This window comes from Lagenorhynchus albirostris, chromosome 16, assembly GCF_949774975.1.
Source record: "Lagenorhynchus albirostris chromosome 16, mLagAlb1.1, whole genome shotgun sequence".
Classification (NCBI taxonomy): domain Eukaryota; kingdom Metazoa; phylum Chordata; class Mammalia; order Artiodactyla; family Delphinidae; genus Lagenorhynchus; species Lagenorhynchus albirostris.
In genome coordinates, this window is record NC_083110.1 from 67,732,618 (window position 1) to 67,746,888 (window position 14,271).

At 41.1% G+C, this 14,271-nt stretch overlaps 1 protein-coding gene across 6 annotated transcripts in view; it reads right to left on the reverse strand.

Annotated features, from left to right (window-relative positions):
• LOC132507355 (nebulin-related-anchoring protein-like) overlaps positions 1–14,271 on the reverse strand; it is a 70,298-nt gene that overhangs the window by 40,861 nt on the left and 15,166 nt on the right. For 4 of the 6 annotated variants that reach the window (XM_060126621.1, XM_060126620.1, XM_060126617.1 and 1 more), the window contains 6 exons: positions 13,479–13,586; positions 12,395–12,511; positions 7,320–7,427; positions 6,167–6,271; positions 1,936–2,034; positions 578–682 (listed from right to left, as the gene is read on the reverse strand). In XM_060126621.1, the coding sequence (XP_059982604.1) occupies positions 578–682; positions 1,936–2,034; positions 6,167–6,271; positions 7,320–7,427; positions 12,395–12,511; positions 13,479–13,586 (642 nt within the window). The remainder of the gene's footprint in view (positions 1–577; positions 683–1,935; positions 2,035–6,166; positions 6,272–7,319; positions 7,428–12,394; positions 12,512–13,478; positions 13,587–14,271) is intronic. The other 2 variants (XM_060126619.1, XM_060126616.1) reach the window with 1 other exon arrangement.

A 14,271-nucleotide genomic window follows, 5' to 3' on the forward strand; every position in this document is an offset into this window, starting at 1 on the left:
GCGTGTGTGTGTGTGCGTGTGTGCGTGTGTGTGCGTGCGTGTGTGCGCGTGCGCGCGCGCGCGTGTGTACGTGTGTGTGCGCGCGTGTGTGTGTGCGTGCGTGTGTGTGCGCGCGCGTGTGTGTGCGTGCGTGTGTGTGTCTGTGTGTGTGCGTGCGCGCGCGTGTGTGTGTGCGCGCGTGTGTGTGTGTCTGTGTGTGTGTGTGCGCGCGCGTGTGTGTGCGTGTGTGTGTGCGTGTCTGTGTGTGCGTGTGCGTGTGCGTGCGTGTGTGTGCGCGCGCGCGCGTGTGTGTGTGCGTGCGTGTGTGTGTGTGTGTGTGCGTGTGTGTGTGTGTCCCAGCACACATCATACATGTGCATATACAGTGAGAATTCAATTGCTATGCTCCATTGAGCCCCGTGAACTACCACATGCCATGAGACAGCAAAATTCAAAATTATAACCTGACGGGTGCCTCTGATGAACCTCTCCATGGACAGAATAGCCCCGGTCCCTGTTTTGCTGGACCATCCTTGCATCTTCATTTTCACGTCTGTGCGTAACCCTCACCACGATCTCACCGATGCTGCCTGCTTACCTCACTAAACAATTCGGCATTGGTTCTGGCCTTCACCAGCTGAGGTACATCCTGTGGCAATGTGTAATTCAACTTATTTTTCTCATAGTCAGCACGGTAATTCACCTGTTGGATTTAAAATAAACCTGCAGGGTAACTGCATGTTTTTTACATGGGCAGAAGGAGAACTTTGGAGAGAACACTCTCTTTTTCACTTTCTTTTTGTAGGCCTGTAGCCGAGAAGGAGTTTCCGGAAAAGGCCTTTTACAAGGAAGCCTGTAATTTTAGGAGTGTTTTAAATTAACAGATTGAAGACCAAATGAAAAGGCAGACAACTCAAAGGCATGCTCAAAGTTATAAGTTTGCAAAAGATTTCCCTGTGGCTACCTCACCCACTGTTCTCTGAAGCACTTGAGGGTATGAAACTTATTTTTTTAACTTGGGGCAGTTCTGAACCTCTTGCTATGTGCAGGGTAGATAATCAAAGAGTAATTATCTAATGCCTGCCCCCATTGGAAAAAAGTCATCTTAAATCACACACAAGAACAGCCAACCAGACATTATATGATTCTCAGTGGAAGAACACAGCATCATCTGAGAAGCAGTCTTGCCCCCAAATTAAACCTGAACCTGATCAAACCTATAGATCCAACCACTACGTTACAGGCATTTGGAGGCCAGAGGAATACATGAAGTCCACAATGGGATGCAGTCAGCAAAGCTCAGATGTGGGAAGTGTTATAGGACAAACAGTTCAAGTTCTTCAACAAACAACTTGCAAGAAAAGAAAAGTGATAAAGAGGAAAACTTCAAGATGAAAAGAGTCTTGAAGACATCAACCAATCACAAAGTGTGGATCTTATTTGGAGCCTGATTCAGATAAACTGTAAAAAACAATGATAACCTTATGAGACAATTGGAATGCTGAATGCCACCTGGACGTTGGTGATGTTAAGAATTGTTGTTAGTTTTTTGGTGTGATATATTAAAATTGTATAAATACATTTTAAATTATTTTTATCTTTTAGAGATTCATACTAAAATATTTATAGATTAAATTATACAATACTTAGGATTTTCTTCAAAATAATATGGCGGGGGGAAGTGGATGGGCATATAGAAGCAAGACTGGCCATGAGTTAATAGTAGTTGAGCTGAGTGATGGGTACCTGGTGATTCATTATGACGTTCTTTCTACTTTTGAATGTATTTGAAATTTTGTATAATAAAACATTTAAATCAAAGAGAGTCATCTCATGGTTGTAATAGGACACATGTCACCATCAATGAAAGTCAAATCTTTGGGGAACCAGATATCCAGACCCTGCAAAGCAATTACAAGTCCCCCATATCCAGCTGGGCAGGGGCAGGTCACTTACATGACTCAGTTGCTGGGCGTTGATTTTGGCTTGAACAATCTGAGGGGTGTTGGTCACAGAGCTGTACTTCAGCTTGTCAATGCTTTGCCTGTAGTTGACCTGGGTAAAAAGAGGCAAAGAGACACAAGAAGTCATTTGTACTTTTCTCTAAGATTTACTTAGCTTCCTCCCGCTCAGTCCTACAGAGCCATGATTCTCAAATCAGCAGAGAAAGAATCAGATTCCATTTGGAGACCAAAAGACGCTCTAAGCCAACAGATGGAAAAACAGTCCACTGAGGACTGAGTGACTTGAACAGGCAGCTCATAAAAGAGGTCAACTAAATGGTTGGTGAACGGAGGAAAATGTGTTCATCCACATCGTTAAATCAGAGAAAGGTGTTTTAAAACCTACAGGCTCCCGGCTAGGCCCTTTAGTCAACTAGGCTTTTGCTCTGTTTGCAGCAGTCAGATCACCATCAAACACCCCATGCATGGTCTTCATGACTCTGTTTAATTGTCCAAAGCCCAGGGCCTCTCCCAGTATCCCACACAGCGTGGCAGCTTCTTTAGGCCTAGCTTCTGCCTAAGACCTCCATACCCCTTCCCTGCATCCCCACTAGCTATTGCCAACTCTGTCCAGACCTCCACCTACTGCCTCTGGCCATACTCCTCTGGCAGCTGGCTCTGCCCTCACAGGGGTAGCACTGCAGCCAGCACTGTACTTTCCTACCGTTTTCTGTCTGTGTAAACTAGTCTCTGATGTCTTTGCCATTCTGTCTGACTGCTGTCACCTCCCCGGGTGACAGCCCACCCCAGTGAGTCACAGACCACTAGCTGGATGGCACTAGGCTGGCACTAGTCAGTGTTTGGCCTCATTGTTGGGGAAGTAGTAAGGAGTGGTGGGGACTGGGGCGAAGGGCAGCGGCTACCACTCAGCTGTAGGAGATGGCAATCCTGCATCAAAGTGGGGTTCAGAGTAGACAGTCCAATTACTCCAAAGAAACCAGAAATCTATATTATTATGTAAATTCTTACACTTTTTAAATGCTGGAAAATGGGTTCAATATTATAATAATGGGTTCAAAAATAGTTCAATATTTTAAAACCCAGTGACCCAAGTGAAACAGACCCAAGGACCAGTTGATACTGCATCTCTTCCTTGTATTCAGTCCATTCTTGCCTGTCCCAACATCAGCTAATAATAATTATGGCTAAAAAATAGCACTTGCTCTGTGCCTGGCACTATTTCAAGTGCTTTACACATATTGATGCATCTAATCTTCCCAACCACTCTGTGGGTGGGCACTGTTATTATCCCTACCTCACACCATGAAAACAGGCACAGAGACCTGAAGTGACTTGCTCAAGGTCACCCAGCTAGTGTCAGAGTTAGGTTTTAAATCCCAGCAGTTGGCCTCCCAAAGTGGCTCCCAGTCTACACACTATAAATGTGGTTTGCCAAAGCTGGTGTGCTTGGAACTGTTACTTGTTATCTTACAGATGGGCCGGGTGTTCCCTATAGCCAGAGCTAACTTTGTTTAGAGAGGGAAATGTATTCTGACTGACAAATTAGAAAAAAAAAAAAAAAGACTTACAAATTAGCTTCTAGAACAAGATCTAGGAAAAGCAGAGTGTTCCAGATACTGGGCCACAGAGTCTTTTGTTGGATTTGGAGAAAAAGGACAGCATTGCTTCAAGCTTTTTAGTTAATTATTCAAGGAGAAAAGTTTTTGCACATTCTGAGTTTTGGACATGGGGTATTTAAGAAAACTAGGAAATATGAAGTCATTTCAATGTTAATCATTAATGAGATTATACTACAGTAGCTTCCTAATGCATTAAGTTAGAGGGAAAATTATCATCTCATAATAGAGTCTATTAGAATTCAGAATTATGCACGATAAAATGTCACAAAACTGTATTTTTTAAACGGCACACTCCTTCCTGATAATGTTACATTAAGTATGTTGCAGAGTACAATTACTTTCCTCTGCAGGACATAATTAACACTCTGCATGATTAATTATATCTTTGCAACATCACGGATGCTTGGTCATTGCTTCAGTCTACTTTCTGAAAGGTCCCTTTGCTGAGGGTAGAGTCTCATTTTTAATGCTATTAGTGTTTATAAAATCCATCTGAAGGGAATGCTCTCTAATGAAGGACCTGTGCTTGTTTATTTAAATTCATAGCTACTTGACCACCTTTAAGACTACCAGACAGAAATAGAGACCACAAATCTTCTTGTAAATGGATTCCCCAAACTTCCTGAATACTAAAGTCCCTTCATTAAGGGTGGTAAATTCAAATTCACACAGGAGCCGGGAAAATAAAGGAGATGAAGGTGATCAAAGCAGCCGCCACTCCTTGCCAGGCAATGGCTACCATGCAGGAACTAGGACCACAGTCCCTATGTGAACTCTCACAATTTCTACAGATTGGTTCAAAACCAATTTTTTTTCAACACTGTGTGGCCAAACAAAATACCTCTGCAGCCTGGGTCTGGCTCATGGGTTGCCAGTGTGGAAACTACTTCTGGTTCCAATTAATATTTCTAATCCAGTCTAGTTTAATTCACCTCTCCGACTTCCCCAGGAGAGCTGACTCTAGTCCAGGTGCCTGGTTTGATCCACTGTCTTATACAGACAAACGTAACAGCAAGTCCTGTTATAGTGGGAATACAAAATTGTAGAGCGCTCTGTTTTGTTTGCACTACGAAACATTTTTTCTAGAATTCTACTGTGAAAATTGGCATTCAAATTTTACAAGATGCACTTGATCCCTCCAGTATCCCAGGTAATGTACGCAGCCAAAAGAGAAACTTGGCTTTGGTAGCCGAGTTTAACCTTGAATTTCATTAAGGTGAAATGAATAAGTCAACTCGAGCAAACTTTCTGGGAAAAGGAAAAGCAAAATGTAGGCCCTTTATATTCTTCTACTTCCCATCCCCTGCTTTATCACACATTTGATAAGCCCCTTTCATCCATCAAATTATCATTTGCCAATGACTGGCCTTCTTTGTCCTGTAAACTGTTAGACGCTGGAGATGCCCAGCTGAACCTGACACTGCTCCTACTCTGAGCAAAAGGGAAAGATGCAGAGACTGATCTACCAATAGCAAAGCCCAAGTCAACTGCTGAAGCTGTGCTGATCCCAAAGGAATGTCAAGGAAAGTGGCCCTGAGCATTCAATTAACATGTCGAATGATACATTAAATTATTGATTGATGGGAGATAACTTTCACTGACAACCATGATACCAACTCAGTTCTAAACCACCTTATGTACTTTTAAAATAGTAGATAACATTTACCTTTTTCTTTGTACATTTCTGTATTATCTAAATTTTCTGTAATAAACATGTAGTAAAATTCTTATAATTAGAAAACAACAAATGTAATTAATTATACATATTTCATTGGAGACAAGCCAAACTATAAATAAATAAAATCACTGCTGTAATAAATTAGTGATACATATTATTCCACCCATATTTCCCGAGCACTCCTGGGGAAAAAGCTTAAGTCAATGTTACCATTTCCTCTCAACTTATAGCTATTTCAGTTTACTCCCTTTGGTCCTTAAACATACCACACTCCAAAACGTTAAAACAAAAATCATCATTGTTAGGGAATAATTACTTTAATGTGTCCAGCAGCACACACATTCCCCAAACTCTAAGAGGTGAAATGGAACCTTAGGATTTTCAAGATGAAACCAGAGTTGTCCCTGCCTTATGTTGGAAATCTAAGAGTTTCCAAACATGTATATATGGACTTCCTATCAGAAAAAAGTTCCCCTTTCTCAGTCCCTTCCATCTCCTCTGAACTGTTGTATCTTGTTTCTTTCCATCTTGCTGCCTAAGAATCACTCCACTGGGACTTCCCTGGTGGCTCGGATTCCCTACGAATCCGCCTGCCAATAAAGGCGACACAGATTCGATCCCTGGTCCTGGAAGATCCCACATGCCGCGGAGCAACTAAGCCTGTGCGCCACAACTACTGAGCCTGCGCTCTAGAGCCCGCGAGCCACAACTTATGAAGCCCGAACGCCTAGAGCCCGTGCTCCGCAACAAGAGAAGCCACAGCAATGAGAAGCCTGCTCACCACAACGAAGAGTAGACCCTGCTCACTGCAACTAGAGAAAGCCCGTGCACAGCAACGAAGACCCAAAGCAGCCAAAAAAAAGAATCACTCTGCTGGAGGGAAGTGACAGGAATAAAGCAGAAAAGACTATTGGAAAAGAACATACATCTTTCAAGGGAAGCAGTTTCATTGTTGTCTGATAGGAAGGAGTAAGGGTGGCTGGGTAGTTGTAGTCGAGAGCATTATGTTTGTAATTGGCCTTGTAGGCAATCTGAAACACAAAGAAAAAAACAAGAAAAGAGAAATTAGTCCCCTCTCTCTTTTGACCTTGTTTGAATGTCATAAAGGCATCTTTTAAAAATAACCAGAAACAAAATTAATTCAGTTTCATCACCTCCAAGGAAAATTAAATTATGTTCACACTTTTGTTTTTAATTAATTTGAATTCTTCTTCTTAATTAATCTAAAATTAGTTAATGTCATCTGTAGTACATTTATTTTATCTTTCTTATTAATCATGGAACCCCTTGTAGTTTTTTGTTAAAAAGAAGTATTTGCAGACAAGTATGTAACAAAAGAGCTTCTTGGCTAACCCCCAGAAAATCAATGAAAAGTCAAGAGTCTTCAGAGTATTTAAAAAAATTTTTAAAGGTCAAATTTGACATTCTCAAATAGAGGAAATTTGACATCTGTATGTTTTAATAACGAAATCAGTTCCTTCTCAGTGTCCTTTACCTCCAAGATTTACAATTTGGCATTTGCAAACCTGTAAACTGAATTGACAAAGCCAAAGAGAGATTAATAGATCACATGCTATTGGGAAAAGAGGGTCCTGATCTATTTTGTTATGCCAGTATCTTGAGCAGTGCCTGGATACAGGAAGTTTTCAATGAACACCAAGATTGAATGAATGAATGAACCAATCAACCAACCAACCAACCAATTCTAAATAAATCGCAATGCTTTGGAAATCTGAAGCATTTCACATGAGAATTACGCTCATCCATTTCTCTTTATCTCTCAGAAACTGAAAGTTTTTCTCACACTGGATCAATCACAATAGATCTAAGTACTCTTCAAAGCAGAGAAAGTTGCGTTTAATAAATTGAAGCTTTTAAAATTTTTCAAAGATTTTTTTACCTCGCCTTGGTTGCACTGATTAACATTTACAAACCCTTTTGGGTCAATCTTTACACAACAAAACACTGACTTTTTTAAAAAGGAGGTTGAAAAAGAATTGGCTGAAAATTCCTTGTGCCCCACCACTCTCCACACCAACAGACCCCCGGGACCTGCAGGCCCTTCACAACAGGACTCACGTTGCTTGCCAGGCTTCCAACTTTCAGAGCATGGAGCATCCGTCTGTCCATCCCAACTCCTTCATAGTGGCCTCTCATGTGGTTCTGGTAGTTTTCTTTATATTTATTCTACATGGGAACACAGAACCTTCAACAAAAGCATTCTCTCCCCAACTCGTTGAAGATAAACTACTCATCTGAATGCACTAATCCAAAACATAAATGATTAAATAGAACCTATTTAAGTATTCAGTGTGTCTCTGAATTAAAAATAAGACAAACTTAAAAAAAAATAACTTAAAATTCAAGAAGTTGGGGTGAGACAAGCACACAAGAAAACATAAGATCTGATGCACCCAGACGGCACAAAACGGACCTGAATTTTTTTTTTTTTTTAACATTTTCAGTTGTAAATATACCAGATTTTTCCAATGTGAAAACCCATTGCACAGGTTGGAGCTTTCCAAGGACAAGCACTGATCGTACAGGGGCTGCATGCAAGCCCCATGCTGGGGGCTAGTACACATCACTGCATGCTATTACCTCCAGTTCTAAGTATATGACGAATAAAACCCCAGCTTTGCCAAAATCTGTGACGTATACATGACACATTGGTCACTACCGCAACCATGTGACATAACGATGTTATGTCCCAAGTGCAGCTTACCAAACAAAGGACAAAACAGGAGGACAAGAAGTCATAAATAAGAAAAGGTGGGTAGCTTCTAACGAAGCTACGTTAAAATCACCTCCCCTGGGAGGCCATGGAGTTTCCAGGCACTGAGAGTATTCCAGCAGAATACTATTACTCTGCATCAGACACAGTTCTACTCATCTCTGTTAACCTTCACAAGCGCTCTATGAGGAGGAAGGAATTATTATCATTCCCATTTTACAGAGGGCAAAATGGCTCCAAGAACTTAACGTGCCCAAAGTCGGCCACTTGGCTAATTGTGGAGCCAGGTCCGTCAGCTCCAAAGCTGGTGCTCTTAACCATGACATTTATGCAGAAGACATTCCTTACTGAGCCTCACGAAGTCCCAAGTGATTTTAAATTCTACTGTTATATGCAGCTAAGCAGAAGTAAAATCTAATAAGAACCTGCAGTATAAAAAAACAAACAAAAAAACCAACTAATACTAAACTTTCTTTGGGTTATTTGTATGGAAATATGTTAATATAAATGTTTCAGACATTACATGAAATTTCTAAAAAACTTATATGTTCTGGTATAATGCTATAAGTCATAATTCTAGTTATTACTTTAAAATGTATATCTCAGAAATAACTAAATGTCCTTGTCAATTGCATTATTACGAACTTTCATCAAATCTTTAACCGTGGTCATTTTTAAGTCTTTTGCCATTTACAGACAGTTCTGGGTGTACTCTGATGTTTTCACAAAAATGTTCCTATAAAAGGGTTTCATCTTCAAGGAATTCATGGAAAAGACTCTGACAAGTACAGGTTTCTGGTAACTGACTATACTGCTGAACTGAATGAATAAGCATTTTCAGAACTCTAATGGAAAACTGATGAATTCATAAAAGTGCTAACAAAAGATCAAGATGAAAAAAAAATTAATTACATGGGACTGAGTGAACTGATGAGGATGATTATAATTTTTGACTTTCTGTTTGAATTAAAAAAAAATCTCACAAGGACTCAGAGGAAAAAATATACAAATCAATTTCCACTGCAAAGTAAAGGAGCTGTTGCAGTGGAGGATCCCTGGACTGAACGTCAATATCATGACATAGTATGAGCGTGTTTCGTGTTTGGTAATTGCAATCATTGTTGCTTTTGTTGTGGTCATCCATTTACAATGCTTGGTGTCAGTTTATTTATCTCTTGTAAAAATAAAATACAATGTGTGTGTGTGAGTTGTGAAAAAACATTGGAATTAGTAAAAATGAGGGCAACAACAACAACAACAAAGAAGTAAAATCATATAAACTAGTCCTTGATGTTCTCAAGGATACATCCCCAGGCTTTGAGAATTTCCAAATCTGCAAATGCCACTCCAGCATATATCTGCTCACCTGTAAGATGGGGAAATAACACCTGGCTCCCTAGGTGACTGTGCAGGTTAACTGTGATCTTGTACTAATTTAAGAAGCACAAAGTCAAGTTGAGAGGGGACGTTGCATGCTCAGCCAGGCTCCCTCACCAGCATTCACCAGTAGGAGCCAGATACTGCTATACACGAAGGATGCAAGAGGACAAGTACAGCCCTGAGGGCTCAAGGTCAAGTGCATGCCAGGGGATTTAACACTCCATGGACCAGCCCCAGCAGGCAATCTCTATCAAAACTCATAGTATTTGTGCCTAAGACGCCATGCTTCTCCAAGACACCCAGATACATTCACGTAGACTGTCTCTTAGGAGACCTAGAAATTAAGGTCGTTAAAAAAAAAGCCCAAACAGACGTGTAGGCATTAAAAACTCAAATCACTGGTGAATTTTGAGATCTTGCTCACATTTCCTGAATTGAGGTGTTTCACAGTAGTTGACACTACGACCTTTACTACTTTCCAGATCCTTCTTATACTCCACCTTGGAAACCAAAACACCAGATGCACAAGAGAACCAAACCCGAAGTCACTCTTGAAAATGTCACCAGGACTCGACTTGGGATATTTTTAGAAAACTTTCAACCCAAGATTTTAAAATACCAGGCATAGGATACTGTAGGTTAACAATATGTGTTTTCCTTTCAAATAGTGATAAGTAAATAATCAGTTTGGTTCTGAATATTAAAAATATACAGCCCCTTTCAAGAGTAAATACTTTAAGATTTCATATAGCTCAAAAAAATGGCATATAGCTCAAAAAAAATGGCAAAAAAAAATGGCTGAATATTAAAAATATACAGCCCCTTTCAAGAGTAAATACTTTAAGATTTCATATAGCTCAAAAAAAATGGCAAAATGGTTTTAGATATCCAGACAGTGGATACTCTTGCGGACAGGTATCTGGACTTCTGGTCATGTCCTGTTTCTTGATCTGGGTGCTAATTACACAGACGTGTCCACTTGTGGAAATTCTTCCTGTTGTACACTTATGATATATGCACTTCTCTGTATGTATACTTAAGTAGAATTTAACCAAAAAAGTTACTTTACAAAAGAGTGTAATAAATGAGACCACTCATAGATGCAAAGTGTCTTCTAATTTTAAATGGCTAGTTGAGCTCCCCTGGGTAGCTAGATATAAGATGTGAGGCCACAGTTACTAAATAGACTCCAAGTCATCCCAGGTAGCTGGAGAAGGCAGCTGAAGGGTGGTTACCATTAATAGAGGCCTGGCTGGTTTGTCTTACTAGATAAACATAAGAGCAAAAGGAAATGGAAGGTTCCCTTGTGACTGCTTACCAAAGGAAATGCAACTTGTTATCATATCTTATAAAACATTTGGTGGGAATATGACTTTTAAAGTATGCAAGATGCGGGCTTCCCTGGTGGCGCAGTGGTTGAGAGTCCGACTGCCGATGCAGGGGACACAGGTTCGTGCCCTGGTCCGGGAAGATCCCACATGCCGCGGAGCGGCTGGGCCCGTGAGCCATGGCCGCTGAGCCTGCGCATCCGGAGCCTGTGCTCCGCAACGGGAGAGGCCACAACAGTGAGGGGCCCGCGTACCACAAAAAATAAATAAATAAATAAATTAAGTATGCAAGATGCATTGTAATGCTTACAATATGATGTAAAATTTAAAAAGTACACAAAACTGTATATACGTTGAATTCTAATTCTGCAAATGTATGTTTTTATATTCATATATTAGTTTATGATATAGTCACATAGAAAGAGGTCAAAATGGTAACAATGTTATTCCTGGGTAGAACTACATTATCAGCGGTCTGGTTCTAGTTCTGTCCCTAAAAGTCTATCTGAACCAGAACAAGACACTTTACTTTTCCAAGCCTATGACAAAGCGAGGGCCTAGAGATTGCAAAGATCCCATCTAGATCTAATGGTCTCTGAGTCAAAAGGAAGGTTCAGCAAACTTTTTCTGTAAATGACCAGACAGAAAATATTTGCCCCTTCGCGGAACATCCCATCTTTATATCAACTCTTGTAGCTTGAAAGCAGCCATAGATAATATGATGTGTTTCAATAAAACTTTATTTATAAAAACAGGCTGTGGGCTGGATTTGGCACTCAGGCCATAGTTTGCTGACCTCTGGCCTACAGCATCAGAATCATGTGGAATATTTGTTTAAAATGCAGGTTCCAAGGGCTCGGCACCCATCTACTACTTCAAAGTATCTGAGGTTGCTGATGAGGCCCAGGAAATGTCACCCTTGTGATTCTGAGCAATTAGAGCACCACAGGTTAAGGAGCACTTTGGGGTAAAAGACTGACTCTTAGGGGTTAGAGAAGAAAAATGTTTTGGGAAATTTGCATATCCTTTTCTGAGTTTCAGATAACTTGCTAGGTGAGTCCTATGAATAGCCTGCCAAGAGGCTGACAACTCAAATGCCTGCAGGGTCCCGACAGGCAATGCAAACAGAGAAGCTGCTATGAAGAAACTCCAGGACTTAAAAAGGATGTGGGGAGCTAGAGGGGAGATTTCCTTGCCAAACAGTCTTAGCAATTATAAAAATCGTAACCACTGGGTAGGCCAAACAAAACACAGTCTCTGGCAGCCAGGTCAGCCTCTAAGGCGAGGGGAATTCACATGGTACACACAACTTCTCAGAAAACTGACTACAATAATGAGAGAATGAGGGAGGTTCCACGTTCAAAACGCTCCCATCTTTGATTTCCGCTCTATAAGAATGACATATTGTTATAAAGCTTGTCTCCTCCAGTATTCTGGCAACTAGAAATGTATTGCTGGGAACTTGGGAATATTTATAGCCCTGTGAGAATTCTGGGAAGAAACTTTTGAACCATCAGAGAAGGATTTAATTAGTTTGATCCTAGGCTCTCTTGTGAATTGCTTTTTACGGACTATTCGTTCTTTGGGAACTGGTAACTCATGTGTAGTTTCTGTGGTGTTACACAGAACTTTTCATTCTGGGGTCGCCCCTTCACTGTCTGTCGGAGATAAAGGAGGTGACAGCACACAGGTGAAAATGTCCCCGTACGTACCTCACTCACAAGCTTGTTCACGCTCTGAGCCTGCTTGAGAACCAGGTTGTCTTGGGCTGGGAGGGAATGATAGTGTGCAGCGCCCTTCATCTTATTGAAGTCCTGCCTGTATTTTATCTGAAAGAAGCACACAGAGCACCTGGAGTTGTTGTTTTCATGCTCCATGAGAGAAGTTACTCTACGCTTACTTCACATGTAATGTCAACATTTATTTAATAGAATTTTCTGGAGGAAAAAATAATCACATGGGTTTTTCCTCCACTGAAGTCCATAAACCACTTAGCCCCTTTTATATTAACATTTTACTGCCCCCTTTCACATTTTTTACACTTTACATTCTAATTCTGCATGAAGCAAGGTCTCAAAATGATCATACCTAGAGGTATAATCCAAAATCCATTCTGCCCTTGGTTTTAACAATCATTTCTCATCCAGCCTCCAGTGATGAATGTGTCCTTTACTTCCCCTCTCAGGGCAAAGTGCACTCTTCTAAGGAAATGGGTAATGACTGAATAGTAACAAAGTAAAGGAGAAGGGCAAAGGGGGTATGAAATGAATGCCGGGCTTCTGATTATAGACCAAGTTCAAGTTGGTGTAAGATCTGCAGTGTGCTTGTCACTTTACCAAGTTTAATTATAGCTTCTCTTTCAAGGACTGCCAACTGGCTAACATTCTGCAAATAAAAATCATTTTATCAACTGGGTTACACCGAGTTTGATAATCATACGATTTATTTTAATCAGCTATTCCTCTGAAGTGCTCAGTTTCTAAGATGGGTTATTTTGCAAAGACTCTCCTAACCCCAGCTTATCTAGCTGGACCGGTATGTGCACTTGCTTCAGCTGACTTCAAGTAAGTTGTGTGGCTTGTCCATGTCAATCTCCTTTGAAGCAGATAAATGTGACCTAACAGCATGAGCTAAAAATGCAGATGTCAGGAATTTGGATAGGAATTGAGGGCTAACATTCTGCTTTGACTCAGCCCTGATAAATTTAACTGTACATAGGTTTCAGTAAGCACAGCCTTCAAAGTCTCATTTCTCCTTCTTCTATGGCTCTGTGGGTCGCCCCAATGTGGCACTTACATCACTAGCGAGTTCATTGGCTTTCTTAGCATTCTGATAAGCCGGGGTGATCATGGCCGGGAAGCTGCCCTTTCCTCTGCGCTCGCCATACTCTTCTGAGTAATCCTGCTGGGTCAATCAAAAAGTTTAATCAGTAATGCTCCCCTCCTGGAATGGGTGGGGGATTAGCAATGATCTCTCCTACAGCCTGTTCCCATGGAGGCCCGTCCACCTTGGAAATTCCTGTGATCACCCCTAAGAGCAGTAGCACGTGGTCGTTAAGGTGGTAGACACTAGAGTGATGTGATTCATTTCATTTACCAAGAAAGATATATTATGTAACTATTTGAATTTTTGTAATTTGGCTGAAAAGACTTCACACTGCAATAAGATGATCTCAGCTGGGACCAAATGTATATTTCAGACTAAGTATTAACAATCTGAGTCTTAATTTCTTCCTTCCTCCTCCTCCCATCACCCAGGCTCTCCCACAAAGAACCTTCTCTCTCACGGGACTGTCATCACGTTACTAGTGTAAAACTTCCCCAGCAACCAGAGGTACTTCAAGACTCCGTCAGATGCTACCTTCTCTCCAGGGAACTCCTCCCTCACTCCCAGCCCCACCCCAGGCAGAATCAGCTGCTTCCTCATCTGTGTTCCCACAAATCTGGAACAGCCCTTAGTGTGCCCCCTTGGGCTCATGACTCCATCTCTCTCCGGTCTCCTCCAAAGCAGGGGCCTTCCCTGCTCCAGCATCACGGTTCAGAGTCCAGCACACATACTCTCTTAAATGAAATAGTTGGGTCAGATTAGA